General features: G+C 41.7%; 1 protein-coding gene across 2 annotated transcripts in view; it reads right to left on the reverse strand.

The window, feature by feature from the left end:
• LOC101165761 (ephrin type-B receptor 3) overlaps positions 1 to 19,376 on the reverse strand; it is a 51,316-nt gene that overhangs the window by 16,435 nt on the left and 15,505 nt on the right. For both annotated transcript variants that reach the window (XR_002875066.1, XM_023965036.1), the window contains exons 4-10: positions 18,739 to 18,894; positions 8,554 to 8,889; positions 7,759 to 7,883; positions 6,406 to 6,562; positions 6,097 to 6,205; positions 5,734 to 5,786; positions 125 to 247 (exon numbers count right to left, since the gene is read on the reverse strand). Coding sequence is in view for 1 of the 2 variants with exons in the window: in XM_023965036.1 (XP_023820804.1) it covers positions 125 to 247; positions 5,734 to 5,786; positions 6,097 to 6,205; positions 6,406 to 6,562; positions 7,759 to 7,883; positions 8,554 to 8,889; positions 18,739 to 18,894 (1,059 nt within the window). In the remaining variant the exon portion in view is untranslated. The remainder of the gene's footprint in view (positions 1 to 124; positions 248 to 5,733; positions 5,787 to 6,096; positions 6,206 to 6,405; positions 6,563 to 7,758; positions 7,884 to 8,553; positions 8,890 to 18,738; positions 18,895 to 19,376) is intronic.

Here is a 19,376-nt window from a genome sequence, read left to right on the forward strand (position 1 = left end):
CCAAAAGAGTACTTTCAAACAGAGCACACCCCAGGGCTTGATGGCACACTCCTGTTTTTGTAAATTATAAATGAACCCTGAATGATTTTCTGTCCTTCTGCATAGAAACAGTGACGGCGTGTACCTGCACCGATGACTTCTTCTATTTTCACGCAGGAGATGTCTATCTCTTTGGCAAATTCGTGGACAGCATCGTTGGGATCTTCATAAGTGAAGGGATCGATGTAAACTTTTACACCTGGAGAAACTGAAGGAGAGGAGAGACCCGCTGTGAAATCTGAATACCTGTAGTCCAAAATAGACATTTTTCTGCAACAAATCAAACAATATACAGCTTTGTGGATGTTCATTGGTACTTATAGAGACATGCCAGTAAATGCACACAGTGAAAAAAAAGATCAAGCAAAGAGCGGGACTCTTCTTATCAATAACTTTCAATAAAAACTAGTTGCAGGATAGTGCCTTAATCACTTGCATCTATAGAGGGGTTGACCTGTACAGGTGTTACGGGCAATTGGGTTGTCCGGGCCCCTAGAAGGTTTTGGAGAGGAGGAGCTGTATCTTAAGAGTAGCACAGGTGTGTCTAGCAGTTACCTTGAGGCTTGTGTGGCTACCTCATGGTTCATTCATGAAAATGGGACGTACCATTGTCGTGCGTGTGGTAAGTGTATCGTGAAGTATTTTCAGGCAAATGTAAGTTACACGCATATAATATATATGGGTGATTCTGTCAAAGGGGGCCCTTGACACAGCAATACCAGTCATTTGTATAGTGTCCCCGCACTGGTTTGTTATTGCCCGGGCGCAAAAACCGCATGCACCGAGCGGTGTCCCCGCAATATGCCAGGAGGATGCCCACACAAACTACACACTGATTGTCTAGTTTCCTAAATTCTACCAGCCAGGCTGGACACAAAAATCCCACAAAGGATGCACAAGTGACGCGGAAGGGGAACATGGAGGGGCGGTCAAGGGACGTACAAGGGACACAAAAGGGACGCGCAAGGGACACGGACGGTGCGCATATGGGACGCAGAGGGGGTGCACAAGGGACGTGGAAGAGGTGCACAAGGAACACAGAAGGGATGTACAAGGGATGCAGAAGAGGCGCACAAGGGACACGCAAGGGGGTCCACAAGGGGTGCGAGGGATGTAGATGATGCACGTATGAGACGTGAAGGGGGCGTGCACGAGATGCGCAAGGGGCGCACAAAAAGCATGCGCCTTTCATTAGACAGTCCTAACGAGCTCTTTGTGCGGTGCTCAGGTGGGTTGGAAAAATCCGTATGATGTGCCTGTGTTTCACCTACTTTACTCTTACATGTTCCTTAAGTGTTCACTACAACCTGTCGCCTACAGCATGCCCATGGAAAACATTTGCATGAACATGTTTCACTTACAGGCTCACTGATGATTCTGTAATCTTAAGGTTTTGTGTGGGCCACCTGTGTACAGGTTTGCTCTTTTATGTCCCCCGCAGACAGCTCGTATACACCCATAAGGGCAGTTGAGACTAAGGAATTTAACTTCCTTTTGTACAAATGTGGGAATAAGCTAAACCTCTCAAGTGTGTTATTGTTGGTATGATAAATTACTGTTTAACCACTGAGGAGAAAAGTGACAAAAGACTGTTTTAGTCTGTTGCTTTAATTGGCAGTTAGTAGCATTTGTGCACAATATTACAGCACACACTTACACAGGCTGAGTTACATCACACAAATTCAATTTGCTAAGTAGGTTGTTTTTTGACATTCCATTCTTGGCTGTGTTTGCTGCTCTGACAGTGGGCATGATTTTGTGTTTTGCTCATTAGATAGGGTCCCCAGAGCTTTACTCAGCTGTCTTCAGGCCCACTGTGATTCCACCAGGGCACCTGTGTTGCAATGGTAGAGTGGTCAAACTCTGATCAAAACATCACAGGTTTGGTTCCTGCCTTGACTGCCTATTTGAAGTTTCCTTGAGCAGGATGCTGAACCCAACAAGATAGCAACTTGCCTAGCTTGGCAGCAAAGATTGTTGAGCTCTTTAGGTCTGAATCAAGGTACAAACGTGCCTTATAAGTATATGGCATTACTTTTTTTATTGGATATTACTTTTTTATTGGATAGTTTGTTTGAAAACTTGGACATTTTTTTTGTTTGTTTTTTTGCATTTATTGGTTTTCTAAAGTCTTCCTAATATGGTGTGCAAAGTTGTCCATGCACTAAGGTCAGGGACAAAAAAACTGCAGCTATCACGAAGAGCATGATGCTAAATGTAACATAGCTTGTTTTAATTGAGACAACATCTTCATTTCTGACTAACTAAGATAACATATTTATCCAAAAAAAAGTCAAGCTCATGAATTGGGAGATTCATACTCTGTTCATCTAGATCAAGGGTGTTTTTATTTTATTATAATTGTTATTATAATGACCTAAAGATTCTTGATTTTTTTAAAGGATTTTTCTAGGTCTTGTGGTGTATTGTGTGTAATATCTTTTAGTAAAATTATAGGAACTGAATAACTTTTTAAAATAGGTTTTAACAATTCTATATAAATAAGCACAGCTGTAACACAATTGTTGTGTACTCTCCATTTTGACTGACTAAAGGCAGAGCAGGGTTACAAAATCACAGAAAAACAGATTTTCCGCACTGCATTTGAAGGCAGCACTGCTTGCATTATTGTGGGTTTTTCTTTTTCTGCTTCTTTGGTTTTAATCACACCTGCAGCAAAATTGTTGATTGATCAATTTTATATTTTGTGGAGAAATGGCTTTGTTTGAGACAGCAGCTTCATCTCAAATTAAAAACTGAAAGTGAAGCAGAGTTGAGGAAAATTTGTGAGTTTCCTCAGGGCCCCTAGTAGGCCTGCACAATAAATCGCTAATTTATCGTTATCGCAATGTCAAGCTGTGCAATACGCAAAAGTCAGCAAAAATTGAAATAAATGGTTTCCTTAAATGTGCTAAAACAATCTTTATTTAACAAATCAAATAAATCCCTTTTTGCATTTTACCAATTGGATGGACTACTTTTATGTTAGATGTACGCATCCTATGTAGATGTGGGCCATTTGGAATGTAATTTAAGTTATGTTGACTCTTATTTAAACTATTGCAGTGAAATAGAAATGATGTATTTAGTTGTTGCTATTTGTTCATGTATCGCAAGTTATATTGTCATCGCAACATTAATCACTGATATTGCAAATTGGGAGTTTTCCTCCTATCGTGCAGCCTTAGCCCCTATATAGATCAGCCCCCCGGGGTCTGAGTCTGGACACCCCTAATCTAGACTAACCTTAAGGACAAAACTCAGGTTTAAATTAGTTTAATGCCTGTAGAGCTTAACTACCTGTGAACCTGCTCATGCATGCTTGATTCTCAACCATAGAAGGAAGTTGGAATCTATAACGGACGGCCGTGGTGCCGTGTTAGGGCGGTCGACCTCCGATAGTAATATTACAGGTTCGATTCCCCCCTGATCCCCCCATGTGTCGAAGTGTCCTTGGGAAAGACACTGAACCCCACCCTGCCTCTGGTGGAAGATTGGTGCCAGTGTTCGGCAGCAGAGCCGCCATCAGTGTGTGACCTTGTGTGTGAATGGGACTCTGACTGTAAAGCGCGTTGGGCCTTCGAAGAAGGTAGAAAAGTGCTGTATAAGTATACGCCATTTACCATTTATATGGAGGGATGGATACCCTGGTACATGTCACCTAAATAGATGGTGGCAGTTAACTAGTACAGCATCTAGTGTGATTGACAGAACAGGGGTGCCATTTTCCTGTAGGTGACATATCTCCACGGTACTTCCATCAAATCACACTCACGACTTTGTCAAGAGTCAAGAGGTCTGGCTGACATGTCATTCAACGCCACCAAACGGCTGATTCAGAGCACAGTGGACGCTGGAGTGAATGGGCAGGCATGCCAATCACAGCTGCAGACAGGAGTGCAGCATTAGCAGGCTGACCTAAGTGTTAAACATAAATCAACAGCAAACATATTTACAACCTCCCAGCACGGCAGCAGACTCGTCTTCCTGCACTGACATGCAATCAAGCTGATATTTGTACAATCAACTGCAAAGCAAAAACTAACAAATCATAATGATACTCTTCTGCTTATGCATTCATTCAGGCATTACTTGTGTAATTGACTGTGCAGGTGTTAGAGCTGGTGTTAAAGATAAAGATAATCTGGCTTTCCAGGAGACTCCAGCTTTTATATCCATCAGGTTAAAACAAAGAAATATTTTTAAATTGCAATTGTCCAAAATGTATTTATCAACAAGCTAGTAGCTCGTTTATACACTCATTGGCCTTTATTAGGCTCACCTGTCCAACTAGTCGTTAATGCAATTTTTTAATCAGCCAATCACATGGCAACAACTCAATGCATTCAGACATGTAGACATGGTCAAGACGATCCGCTGCAGTTCCAACTGAGCATAAAAATGTAGAAGAAAGGTGACTGAAGTGACTTTGAGCGTGGTTGTTGTTGCCAGTATTTCAGTGTTTTAGAAACTGCTGATCTACTGGGATTTTCGCCCACAACCATCCCTAGGGTTTTACAGAGAATGTTCCAAAGAAAAGAGAAAATATCCAGTGAGCAGCAGTTCTGTGGGCAGAAATGCTTTGTTGATGCCAGAGGTCAGAGGAGAACAACCACACTGGTTCCAGCTGATAGAAAGGTAACAGTATTTCAAATAACCACTGGTTCCAACCGAGGTCTGCAGAAGGGCATCTCTGAACAAACAACATCTCCAACCTTGAGGCAGAAGACCACATCGCGCGTCACTTCTGTCAGCCAAGAACAGGAAACTGAGGCTACAATTCTAACAGATTCAACTAAATTGGCCAATGGAAGATTGATGAAGATTGAAGATCTAATGAGTCTCTATTTCTGCTGCCACATTGGAATTCTAGGGTCAGAATTTGACATCAACAACATGTAAGCATTGATCCATCCTGCCTTGGTTCAAGCTAGTGGTGGTAGTGTCATGGTGTGGGGGTTATTTTTCTTGGCACACTTTGGGCGCCTTAGTACCAGTTGAGCATGGTTACACCATGAAGACGACCATCCCTTTATGACCACAGTATTTCATCTTCTGATGGCGACGTCCAGCAGGATAACGCACCATGTCGTAAATCTGGAATCATCTCAGACTGGTTTCTTGAACACGACAAGGAGTTCACTGGACACCGTGATGCTGTCCTGTCAATATGGACCAAACTCTGAAGAATGCTTCCAGTGCCTTGTTCAATGTATGCCACCAAGGATCAAGGCAGTTCTGAAGGCAAAAGGGGGTCCAAACCAGTACTAGCAAGGTGTACCTAACAAAGTGAGTGTATTTTACTCTTAAAGCAAATGTGCAATATAACAAGATGTAACAATAAATCATAAAAAGCAGGAGCTATATAGTGTGAGATAGTGGTACGGAAAAAAGAGGAATGCAGGAGTGTTGTGCGTACTAAAATTTCTTCAGCCAGACCTTGTAGAAAAGAAATTCATGATCAATAGACACCACAGCTTCAGTATATGAACAGCTTCTGCTTCTCCAGTATCGAATTATTATCCTTCTGCATGTGTCTCCACTTTATATTTTTTAGCTTCCTCCGAGGCAAAAGGGAAATGTTTTTTTGACTCAAACAGGTGATTGGATAATTGACTAAATCAGTTGTTTATCTCGGCTGGCATGACTGTACGAGCACAGGGGACAGCTCTCCATCTGAACACATAAACTCACTGTACTGCTGCAGCTTCTCCGTGTACTCCAGCTCTGACCCGCTGCGCTGCTTCCTGTAAACAAGCAGCAAACGGACAAAGTCACATTCATGTAATCAACTGAGGCATTTCCAGGTACAGAGAGTCCAGCTAATGACCAACACCAGAAGCAGATTTAATCCCAAGCCAGGGAGGAGGAGTAGCTCTGCTATTTTTTTTTCCTGCAACGCCCCCCCTCCTCTGTGGAGCCAAAGCACTTAGAGGAGCTCAAAGTACACATCCCTTTGAAATCATCTTAAAATTTAATGAGCAGCTTTGTTCAAAGTTTAATTAACACAGTGAAACATGTAGTCAGGGTTGTCCGGAGTGTAAATCACACACTTACTTCAGACAGACAACGGCGATAACCACCAGAGCAACAATGACCACCAGACCGGCGGACGCCGAGCCCACGATGAGGGGCAGCTGGTCCTGTACGGACTTCTGAGGGTCTCCTGAACCCCACAAAGACACACACACACACACAGACACAGACAGAGGAATAAATAACAGCAGGGGGATTAGAGGCCGGCCGATGTGTAATGACCGACAGTTAGGGGGTTCATAAAAGCCATTGAGCCTGAACTGCCGTTAAGAAAACTGTCAGCACATTGGCCGGGACATCATGCAAAAGCAAATAGGAAATGGTGCATACTGTGCAGGCTGGTGCTGAAGTCCATGGGGTTGCTGTAGCGTCCGTACCCAGCAACAGTGCGAGCCCTGACCTGCACCACGTAGGGTGTAGCTGCCCTCAAACCCTCCACCTTGGCAGAGCTGTGCTGAGATGTCACAGTGTGGGACATGGCCTGGCCCTGAAAAAAAGAAGTCCAGGATCTGTGTCTCCATGACAACAGGAATCCACCACTTTGTCTTTGATTAAATTCTGCAACAGTCGTCTTTGGGAGTTTGCTCACTTCCACAAACAGCAGCAGCATTTTTTCAGATCCATCTGCATTGCGTCATATCAAAGCAGCCATGAACATGCCTATGTTTGAAGGGTCAGGGGTCTTTTTTTATAGATGGATCATGAACTCTGCCCTTAAACTGAGTCAAGTGAGGCCTGCAGTTCTTTACGGGTTGTTCTGGTTCTTTTACGACCTCTTGGATGAGGCGTTATTGTGCTCCTGGAGTTGCTTTGGACACTTAGTCAGTCCTGGGAAGTTTCTCCTGTTTTTTTTTTTTTTTTTCAGTAGGTATCAGCTCTGGAATCCCAAAATCCTCTTAACCCTTTGCAGATTGTCAGTGAGTTTATCCATCATGTCTTTTGAGATCTTTGTCGGACAGAATTGTTTTGAATCTACAGATTTGGTAGTAATCAGGTCTGGTTAAAATAAAAAAATGTTAAATTCAATAATGCGTGGATGGATTAAAATACTACTTGGAGGTTTGTTTATAGTGAGGAATTATCATCATAATACACTTAAAAGCTGAAAAAGTTGATTTTGCATGATATAGACTTTAACTCAAGTTTGAACAAAACATAAGCAGAGCTGATGAAGACTTGTTTGTTGGTTGTAGACGGCAGGTTAAAGAGACATAAAACTCATGCTGGAAAATCCTTGAATTTGTTAAACAAAAAAAACTCTCACCCCCCGAAAAATGATCAAAGCATTTAAGCATTTTGTCAGTATTTTAACACAAAGTTGCATTATTTAGGTTTGTAAATCAAAAGTGAGTCTCAGCACAACATCTAGATTTTCTTGTACCAAGCTAAACTGTAGCAACACGAAATGTGCATGTATTGATGGAAGAACCTCTAATTTCAACACATTCAGCTGCTGACCCAACATTTTTCAGGTGAAACATATAAATCTTATTAGTACTGTACAAAGAGAGTTACTTTCCCTGCTTAGTTAACTCCAAATGCTGATCTTTGACCAGGCAGGGTCTGACTACAATATTCCTACTGTCTGTATAGCAGCTGCTGAACCAGAAGACAGATGTTCTCTTTGTAAGCCGGAAAAAGTAAACTTCCTGACACATAAAGTAAGAGAAAGCCAACGCTTACCCTCTCCTGGTATTTAACCTCGTAGTCAAGGATGACCCCGTTGGGTTTCTCTGGGGGCAGCCAGGATAGGCTGAGCGTGTCTGCAGTGGACCGCATCAGGTGAACAGTGGGCACTGCTGATGGCGCTGCAGGTGGACACCAAAAAGCAGGGGCTTCATATTCCACCCATGCAAGAAACTTGCAGGTTTTTCAAGTGAAATATATTTCCAAATTGAGAGAAATGCTATTCATAACTCTATGGTGTGAACAGTGTAAGATGCAGATGATTCACCTTCACTGTTCAGCAGTTTATTGATTTGTGAGGCCTGTAAGTGACTCAGTTGATCATGAACTGCAGTGAGGTGGATTAAGTGCCGGTTAACTGGAAGAGTAATTGCAGCCTGTAAAGACTCTGCACGGTTCGGCAGGAGATGACGTTGCATATATTTAGTGGAACTGCTGAAAATGTGACATTGCAGTTGATGTATGATAAGAAGAAGCGCATGTACGCTGCTGAGTGCTGTGACTGGAGATAAAAACAGGGATGTTCTGCCCTTCTCGTAGCTTTCGGCAAAGCAGGACTCCACGTGAGTGTTTGTCCATCCGTCACTCTCAATGAGCTCCTTCCACTGTGTTTACTCTTTGTGTTAGAACCTCTGTGGATACTAAAAACTCATTAGGAAGCTCATTGACATTGACTGAAAGTGGGATCCCTAACCAGCCTATCCAGTCCTAATGCTAAGTGGTATTGATTGCGACCACTCTATGAATTAACACGTGGACACATCCAATGTCATTGACAGATCTGCTACTAACCAGCCTGGTTGGTGGTGATGTTGACCGTGGAGTAGCTAGGGGAGGTGGGGCTTTTCCCAGACACCCCGTTGACGGCCTGCACCTCGAAGCTGTAGCGGGTGTGGGCCTGCAGCTTCCGCACCACCACCTTTCTTAGCCTGAGGCCCAGCCTGCGCGGCGAGATCTCCACGTTGTCGTCGCAGCGCATGCACGGGCTGCTGTCTCGCAGGCACTTCTTGCACACAACGTTATAAACGAGGTCACTCCGCCCGCCTGTATCATCAGGCTCCTCCCACTCCAGGGAGAGCGAGGTCTCGTTTACGCTGGATATCAAGTTGCGTGGTGCTGAGGGGATGGCTGTACAAATGCACACAAAAACAATAAAATGATGAAAGTGAGGCACAAAACAGTAAAGTCAGTAAAGCACATTTTTAATGATGAAATAACAACAGTTCATAAAATATTGCTGCTGGATATTCCATGGTCCATAGGTTATAGTGTAACAAAATATAAGCTGGAGTTTGTGGTCATCTAAGCCAATGATTTGCATTGGGTCCTTTTAAAGGCAGCTTTTGGTAGCTCTGTGGCTCACCATTTTGTCAGATGAGCGAGTCTTGGTCTGATGAATTTCAAAAGAGCATCACCTGACAGTTGTGTGCAAACTGTGAAGTTTCTCTCTTTTAAAGTTGGGGATGAGCCTCTTAGGGCCTTATCGCTCCAGAAGTCTGCACCCAACCATAAAAGAGTGCAGTCATTTACCAGTCTGACTTCTCCCTGGTCTGCGCTGTCTAGAAATAACAGGCTTAAGGAAGGAAGTCATTGTTTCAGTCACCACATCCATTCAGAACCAGTGCACACTGTTTTCTTTTGGTTTACCATCAACCAATGTTTAGAAGGGAAAAAGCTATTCAGTGCTGTTCTCAACAGAGCCCCGAACATGTTATTTAAAATAAAATAAAAAAGTTCCCTCAAAGTATTAAATTATCACCACAATTTAGTATTCCGTGGAAAATAATTTGGTATTTTATGGGCACAATCAGAATTTTGTATGCACAGAGTAGCATTTTGTGGGTACAAATCACTATTTTGTATGCATGAGCATTTTGAGGTCATAAATAAACTTTTTGTGGGTCCAAATTAGCATTTGTGGGCACAAATTAGTATTTGTGGCAACAAATCAGCATTTTGTGTGCACAAATAATACTTTGTGTGCACAAATTAGTATTTTCTGGGTGCAATTTATTATTTTAAAAGCAAAAAGTAGTATTTGGTGAACACAAATAAGTAGTAGTAATTGAAAATACAAATATAAAAAATTTTGTGCACAAAATGCAAAGTTGCAGTTACAAATTGCAAAATTGTGCGCACAAAATGCAATTAACATGCTCATTTTGTATGCATAAATTAGCATTTTGTTGCCACAATTTTGTAATTTGTGGCCTTCAACTAGTAGTTTGTGCACACATATCAGAATTTTGTGGGAACAAATTAGTTTGTGTCCATAAATGGGTACATCCAAATGAACCCTTTGTGGGTACAAATGAATATTTTGGGGGCACAAAACAGCATTTTGTGGGCACAAGTTAGCAATTTGTGGCAACAAATTAGTATTTTGTCCGCACAAACTTAGTATTTTTGCCCATAAACTATTAATTTGTGCACAAAAAATACTGAATTGTGGCAACAAATTATTAATTTAGGTGAACAACTTTATCTAACTAACGAACTAACTATGTTTTTGAATGCCAGTAGTTTTGAGTTTGAAGTATATTGTGGATTTATAATCAGTTGTTTGTAGTAATTGACCCTTAACATGGATGTCACGTAACCAATACAGCTTTAGAGAGTTGCATCCAAGCCTATTTATCGACCAAACCAGATTTGTACTGATTCAGACTCCACTAAATCATCCACTGGCTCACGTTCACAAGCTGGCCTCTGCGCAATTTGCTTAATCCTGTCTGAGCATGAAACAGAATGGTCCCACCTGCCAAACAAACTGTGCTTTGGGGACAACTGTATTTGTGCATAACACCAGGTGTCAGTCCTCTTGAAGTTCCTGTGAAGGACAATCTGACCGTTTGAAGAATGCTATTCTTTCACTCTTTGTAGAAAACACAACTGTGCTCATGTGCTTGAACCATGAAGATAAGGATGGATGGTTTTGATGCAAAAAAAAAAAACACAACTGGCACGCATAAAATCTTGACCTAAGCCCCACTGGACAGTCACCAGATGAACTGGAACCAAACATCAGTGCCTGACCTCATAAATGTGCAGCAGAATAAAAGCCTTCCAACAGCAGTTGGAATTAGTTAGGCCTATTCTTCAATAGATCAAACTAAAACTCTTGCTGTGAAATAATCCTTAAAAAAAGAAATCACTGTATGTCTTAAAACAAATCCACTGAAAATAAAAAACTTGACGAAATGAATCTTTTGCATTCGAAGAACGCTGCAGGAAAGATCATGTGGTTTTCAAATTCACAACAGACAGACTAACCCAAGGCCACCCTGTTTCTGTGAGCAGGGTTGTGCAATGAGAAAAGTGTTTGAAATCAGGATAAAGTGTGATAACCACAGAGGAAAACAACAAAGATCGCTTCAGCAAGCGCGCTTTTCATGCTATTAAAGAGCTCTACCTCGAAGCTTTCAGAAGTGGAAGGGCTAACCTGTCTCTCAGCAGACAGAGAGGGGAAAGAGAAAAGGAAAGCTGCTATCAGCTCTTGACGGCCAAATCTCCCTGTCTTCAGAGTGCAGCTCCTCTTGCCCTGAACTGGCTTTCACTCGCAGTCTTTTCTAATTAGGCGGACAGAGTTTCAGAGTGGAGGCTTCTCTAATTGGACATCCATCCAAAACACATGCTGGGCCCAAGCTGCCGCCCATCGACTGGCGAGCCTCTCTTATGTAAAACGAAGCTTCAAACACAAAGCCAAGCTGCCAAGCACAGACTCTGACAGACCAAAGTGACAAAACTGTCAGGCCTGTGTGCTTGCATGTTGAGTCGAAGGTGGGGCTTGTGCCTCTGCCTGCCTGTCTGTGTGCACCGTTTAGTGTCAAGAGTCCACAGAGTTCCCGGGAAGAGATTCTGGGGAAGTGGGTTGTGAGCAGTGTGTGCCATTTAACACTGTGACATGCCCCTGAGGAATGACTTTACACGCTCAAATCGGCACACTAAAAAAAGCACCCCCAAAGGGGCTTCCCAGAGACTTTTTTTTTCCTAAAGAAAAGCACAGTACGGTGGCCCGGAAGTGCAAATCCCTCGATGCAAAAAGCAAATTAAAAATCACAACAACTATAACAAACAAAAAATTAAAAACCAACATAATATTTTAGAAATCAAAACAAAATTCCATTAATCAAATAACAATTCTAAGAGAAATTAAATGGAACAAAGAATGAAATTTTTGGAAAACAAAATAAAACATTTAAGAACAAAACACAATAAGAAACCAGAAAAGATTCATTCATTGATTGAATGATGACATGTTTCCATTATTTCAACGGAAAGTTAATTGGCATGAAGTGATACTGGATATGCTCCATACTAATTATAAAACTTTTATTTAGTATGCAGGCATTGAGGACACATTTGAAAAAACTGAAACCGCACATTTTGCGTTTCGTTTTTATTTTGTTTCATTTTTATTTTGTTTCATTTTTTTGTAATTGTATTTTGGTTCTGGAATTTTGGTTAGATTTTTAAAATGTAAGGGCGTTTTTTTTTCCTTTTGAGAATTAAGCAGTTTATACACAATTATTAGGACAATCTTACGCAATTGTGCCCGATTTTTGCTAGATATATATGCAAATTTGTGGCTTTGCAAGACTGTTCCATGTATGTCTAACAGTCTTTTCATGCATGTACCATGTATAACTTTTTTATGGCATATACGGCGCACATATCAGGTTTAAATTATGTAATTGAATCGCTAATGAATTGCATATAAACAGCGCAATAATCACGCACGGTTCATGCTCTACGTTGATTTACATGTTCTTTGTGCGGTCATTTGTACTTCTTCCATGGTTTTAAGGTGGATAATTTGTGAATTATCTGTGAAATTTTCACCTAAAAAGCACAACTTTTCTCATTTTTCCACGTATATGACCAATTTTCTTCCATGCAAAATGTACATAGAGGCTGTGTGGGACTGCCTCTATATAGCGATTTTCTACCTTCTTTGAAGGCCTATAGCCATTAAAAGTCACGGTCCCATTCACCCACATCCCCACGCTGATGTCGGCTCCGCCGCCAAACCCTGGCGCCATCCTATAACCACCAGGAGGAGCAAGGTGGGGTTCAGTGTCTTGCTCAAGAACCCTTTGACACATGGGCAGGCAAGGCGGAAACCAAATCCCCCCCCCCCCCTCCCCCCAAGAAAAAAAAAAGAAAAAAATCGACTTATGCGTACTAAAGATGTCCTTTATTGGATGACTGAGCATAAGAAGTCTAGTATGCAAAATAAGCCACAATTTTCGATGCACCACGGCCTTGTTTCAGCCGGTTTTAGCCAACACTGTGTCATTTAATTGCATCCCTGACTGAGATTTTTTGGGTCAGCCTGATCTAAAAGTAATGGCCTTGGTCAAGCTTGATTTGGGGTATGTTTTACATGAAGCAGATGAAAAGACTAGGCCCTGACAAGTGTTGTGAGGGCCCAGCATGGCCTCGAAGGCAAAGAAAACGCAGATTTGGGTCATATGTGGTGGGTGTGTAGCCGTCTAAAGTCAGCCACAGCAGGCACAACTCTGTGCCATCAGCTAAGGGCTGAAAGTGCGAGAGGAAAATTGTACACAGGGGGCATGTTTGGATCATCATTCTTTTATGTCTAGAAACAAAAGCTCATTGAAGTGTGGTGGTTTGCCAGAACACTGAACGTTCAGCTGCTATCTTGACACTAAAATATATATTCCCTTGAACATTTCAGAAGTCCGAAATTGGAGCCAGGTGGTTTTTGATCATTAAAGACTCAACAATCATTGTTACCCATGTGTGCTGGAGTGATAGATGGTACTCACATTTACATAATTATCCAATCATCACCCAGCATCCTGTTTCAGAGAAAGGTCATCATTTGATGGTGCTGCAGGCTGTTTTAGACCAAACATGTTTATCTTTTAGCTCAGTTTTTAGACTAAACCCTTGTTGAAGGACTCATTTTCTTGCGCTCTCACGGTGTACATTCATCTTCTAACTCAGTGTTTTCCTATCTTCGTCCTTTAATAACCCGCCCTCTTTTTTATTTTGACTAACAAACCCGGTGTAAATAACTGTACCGTGTTATCAGGTCGCTGCAGAGCTGATGACTGGAATAAGGTGTGTTAGACAAGGGAATAAAGTAAAACATCCAGACCAGGTATACCTGAGGGCCAGGATTGCAAAACACTGTTCTACCAACAAAAACTGATGACTAACTGATGATGCGGCAGCCCTGCAAAAAAGGGTTCTGACAGCTCATGTATTACAGCGCAGCAACCGGCGGGCAGGACAGGCAGAAAGAAAGAAAGTGATAAATCTGCATGGTAATTAACTGCTGTTTCATTGTAGTCTGACAGCAGAGATATCAGAGCCGTGTGCACCTGAATCTGTGGAGATAACATATCAGGGATGCAGTTAGTTGCTGAGCTGCAACATCTCTACTTTTCAGCCTGGGCAGAGATTGGCAGGCAGGGGTTCACTTTCGATTAGAGCCGACCACAGACAACAAACGGTCTAAATCACGGCTCGGGAAGTCGAGCGTTTGAAGGGCGTTGTGGTCAGTTTCACTGGAAAATGTTTACAAGTCATTCATCGAAATTTGCTACATATAAGACAAACTAGATCTAAAAAGCTAAAGTTAATGTTTACATCCTAGAGACTAAATAAATATTGACGAACCTGACCTTTTGGGAGGAAAGACCCAACTTCAACACAATTTTTAATTGTTTTTCATCATTTAATTACAACAGTGGTAAGGATTTTTTTTTCTTTGTTGAGTGGCACAGAAACTGCAGCTGGTAAAACATGGAACCCTTGCAAGTCACAAACTCTGACATTGTAGATTTAGACTTTTTCCAACACAAATAATTGTCATTTTTGTTGTTACGTTAAGTTGGGGTTGTGAGCAGCTGCAAGCTAGCAGGAGAGAGTGTAAACAGATGAATGACAGGAAGTGGTAGTGGGGTTATTATGGGCCAACAGCCCCAGAGGTGACATTTCTAATGAACTACTGCCGCTCTCTAGAAACTATGTCCAAGATAACGGCACAGTTTGGGGGATTTTTTGCCAAAACGGTATAATCATAAAAAAAAGACCACTGGGAACACTTTTAAAATAGAACAAAAGATACTCAGATCCAAATCTGTTTTTAACCATAAATGCATTGTAAGAAATATGACTCCAACAAAAAAACAAAAAAAACAAACACTGGAACCTTTTCGAATCTTAACGCTTTAATTAAAGCAGTTAAAACACTCTAAGCCAGCTACCATAAGCCCTATTCGGTCTGGCTCTACGCTGATTCATGCTTTTTCGCGTTTCATGTCGTTGCATGCTGTGCCATGCTTTTTTAGAATGCTTAAGGCAGTGGTTCAAAATGTCTGGACAACAACTGGATTGCAGTGTTAGCAGACTCTAGACCATTGATTGGCCAAAGAGTGACATCAGCAACGCGTCTTTTGTTTATAGTCTGCAGAATAGCAACTGTGAATACTTCTACTCCAAAACATGGATGGAACAGAATTGCCCAGAGCCTTCCTCGGTTCCCTTTACACCTAATAGTTCTAAAATAAACAGCATGGCACATGTATAATTTAATTGTTTGATTTGATTGAAATATGGTAAAAAACACCCAACAGCTCTACTATTCCTTTGATTATCTACATTGTAGTAATAAGACACATTTCAAAAATGGGACAGCTTCCAGGGGGTTTTGGGGAGCCTTACTTACTTTAATAAATTTTAGACTGCATTGTACGGTAATCAAACTACAACTCAAACCAAGGCGAAGAGTTGTGTCTTGAGGCGTGCAGAGCAAAACTATATTGTGAAAAAACTCAATTTGTGCTTCAAAATAGGTTCATTTCAATGGGTTATGACAGCTAAATAGAGACCCAAAGTGAGGAGAAAATGTACAAATTAGGAACAATTTTTTACTTGAAATTAATATTATTTGTATTGCACAAACTCACGTTTGCAAGATTTGAACCAAAATTGGGGTTTTACAAGTTTACACACCCATCTGGAATAGAAGATTATCATCAGCGAAGCTGTTTATTGAACCATTAAGATCTGATCTTGGCAGTAATCAGATAATTGCATTCATCAGATCTGATGCATTTACATGCACTTCAGAAATCTGATAAGGAAACCCTAGTGGCTTCAGAGCAATTTTTGATTTCTTACAGAGTTCATGAGAATGTGGAGACTAATGGACTACAATTTCCTGGTTTTTATTCTGAGGATTCTGGTCTTATCTAGTTGCATAAGGACATACTTGAGCTCACGACTTTGCAAATCACGCTACACTGCTTTTCTTCAAGAAAGAAAAAATAGTTGGCTTCTATACAGCAAGGATCTGACTTTGTTTGGCTACAAAAGTTAAATGTTATTAGATTTTTTGCCATTTAACACATCCTCAAAAAAGCACAAATCGGACAAATGAGGATACTAGCAGTAAGGTAACAGATTATCAAGGATAAATCTGTTTCTTAATCAGATGTTCAGATAGCTGCCCATATCTAATAAGGGTGTAGGCATGTGCTGTGTACATGAGAACTAGAATAGTGTGGTGACTGAGGAAATTAGATGTTAATCAGACATCTAGATATGGAAGGATTGTTCTTTCCATTATTGGTTGCAGACCCTTCACAAAATTGTCTCATCTCACACCCATTTACTGACTCACGTAGGGGGTGTAATTTCCACAGGTGGCTTGGCAGAGATTTTACACCAGATGCCCTTCCTAACATAACCCTGTATTTTATTCAGGTTGGGGAATGGCACAGGGAGACCCAGACTTGAGCCCTCTTGTGGCTACATAGTTAGGTAGTAGCACAAAGGGTCTTGCCCAAAGACCCAGACTGGATGAAGTTCATTGCGACCCCCTGGGAAATGAACCACAATTTCCCATGTGCCAGTCCTACAAGCAGCCAACTGAGCCATTCAAGTCGCTTCAAACCAGCCTCAACGAGAAAGTAAAAATGTCAGTTGCAGCACAAAACTGATCAGCTCTTTCATAACATTGTGATGAGTAAAACATTAACTTGTTACAAAAAAAGGTCATTTGGCCAACAAAGGGTCAGGCTGAAGTAACCAGATTACTAATGACTTCCTTCAGTAGGCAAGTCTACAAAATTGAATGAAAACCGGTAACCTTGTTTCCATAACTGAGTAGGGACTCAAGAAAAACAAAACACATTTTTAGAAAAACCTAATTTTTTCAGAAAGTAAACACGATCTGACTGAACATGTGTACCAGCATGGCGGCATAACTTTCTTATGAAGTTAACTTCATGATGAGGAGTGTTTAGAGTAAGCTTGTGCCACAAACATTACTAAAGTCACATGAAACAGAAAAAATGTGAATGAACATTTTCACTTTGTGGGCTCTAAAGGCCCGTACACACCGGGACGAATATTCGCCAGGCGTTATTTGCCAGCGTTTTTCGCCACGTTTTTTGTGTTCACACCCAGGCGATTTTCGCTGACGATGAGCCGAGCGAACATGCAATTTCATTCCCTGACATTAGATGGCGCTTAATGTAAACAGAAATACTCCTGTACACAAGGTGGCGCTGCGCAACTTTACGCTGCTTAAAGTCGCTTTTCACTCAGAAGAAGAGAGCAAGTATTTACGCGCTTGTCAGAATAATACAACGAAAACATGAATATTTCAAGCACCAGTAGCTCCAACTGGTGCTTGGTTCGGGGATATTTTAGAATGTCCGTCATTATTTCTTCGCGGCAGTGTAGACGCTACTTGACGTCTATCTTCTTCGCTGGTATGTGTGCTCAGCAAGGCAGTTCTGTGTTTGAGCGCCCCCAAGTTGTGTTTTACTGTAACTTCAGAAGCTCCAGACACGTGTGCAAAAGCGGCATTCTCATTGGTAGAATAGATTTCGACGCGACGCGTCGAAAAAAAAAAACGAACCCGAGGCGTTTGTTTTTTTTGATGCTTTGACGCGTGCCGTTTTTTCGCATCGGTGTGCACACTCTCATTGGTGCCCTTTGTTTAGTCACGAGGCGTTAAAAATTCGTCCCGGTGTGAACAGGCCTTAAGACCTTAAAATTTCTTGCAGGCCACCTACAGGTTTGCCCATTTTTCACCCACATACTGCCTTTATCCACCACTGCCTTTATCCACCACCCATAAGTCCTAGGAACTTGCCGCAGTCAGATCCGCTGTCGTTGGGATATCCTTTACACTCAAACCCAAGTTGCTACCGGCAACGACAGGCTTTAGTGACGCCTCTTTACATGACAGTATGCAGGGATGGATACGAAAAGAGAAACTAAAGGTATGTGGTCAACAAAAATGGGGCTTGCAAACACATTATTAACCTGCAATCTTTTTTCTGACAGTACTGAAAGAACTTCTGTCTCTCGTTGCTTTGCCCCGTCCTTGTAATCCCTGGTAAATGAGTGAAGAGACCTTTGGACACAAGGTTGTATTTACAAGCTTTTGTCCAGAACAGGAAAGTCTGCTTGATAGTAGTCTGAATATAGACCAAACGCAAGATCCAGGACTCGATACGGACCAAATTAAGAGGACTCTGTCTAGACCAATGGACTTATCCAGTCTGAATACACCCATTGTAACTTTGGAAACCAGTTATTATTGCACGCGGTAATCAAGTTCCTCTCAGAAAGCAGCGCTATATGTGTTGCTCCATGACCTGAATCACAACACAAATGTGGAGTCATTCAACACTTCATCAGCATTCAAACTGTAAATTGCTAACAACATCTACCCCCAGCTGGCTAACTGCCTCTGTGTGTCACTAAAATTGATGTGATATTACATATTATATTCAGCACCTGCTCATAAATGCATTTCAGGTTGGTTTTTTTTTGTCAAGATGTGGCTAAATTGTGCTCCTGCTGTGAAAAAAAACAGGTATTGGCCACTATTGCGGCAGCAAAGAGAGGCGTGTTTCGTTGCTCCTGTTTAGAGTTGTTGGAGTGAAACTTTTCATTGGCAACTCAGCGTGTGAAATGACTTACTGGTGCAAGATGTGTCTGGAGGGTCAATGTCAGCGCGGTAGAAGCCATTCTGGCAGGGGCAAATACTGGCTCCCCGTGCACTGGTGCGACTGTTAGCCGGGCATGGGACACAGGATCCCTCTCCATATTTGGACTTGAAGGTTCCAGGGATGCAAGCTGGATGATTGGGAGGGAAAAGCATAAAGAGGCGATGAGAGAATGACAACAAAAAAGGAAAAACCCACTGAGCTGTCAGTTAAAAAAAGCCTAGCAGCTGTCACGGAAGAATAATAAAACATAAGAGCGTAGACATGAAAGCTCAGTATTCATGAAGCAAATGTTTAAACACGCAGGTGAAATAAGGGCATATCTGCATATCTGCATCTGCTTTTTCATTTTCATCCTCTCTACAACCAAGTGACATTAATCTTGCCTAAACAGGGAGTCACTGTGACAGTGATGTTTCGTGTTGAAGAGGAAAAAAAGAAGGATAAAGATGAAGACTGAATGCCAGCAGGAGATTGCTCTTGTCAGACAAACAAGGATGGAGAATACTTCAGAGAAAAGAGATACACCCTAAACCCATCAATCAGTGTCCGCGTGGTCCCCCTGCATGCAAACAAGGCCTTTGCATGCATGCATGCATGCAGAGCAGCCTT

The sequence above is a fragment of the Oryzias latipes genome, chromosome 17, assembly GCF_002234675.1.
Source record: "Oryzias latipes chromosome 17, ASM223467v1".
Lineage (NCBI taxonomy): Eukaryota > Metazoa > Chordata > Actinopteri > Beloniformes > Adrianichthyidae > Oryzias > Oryzias latipes.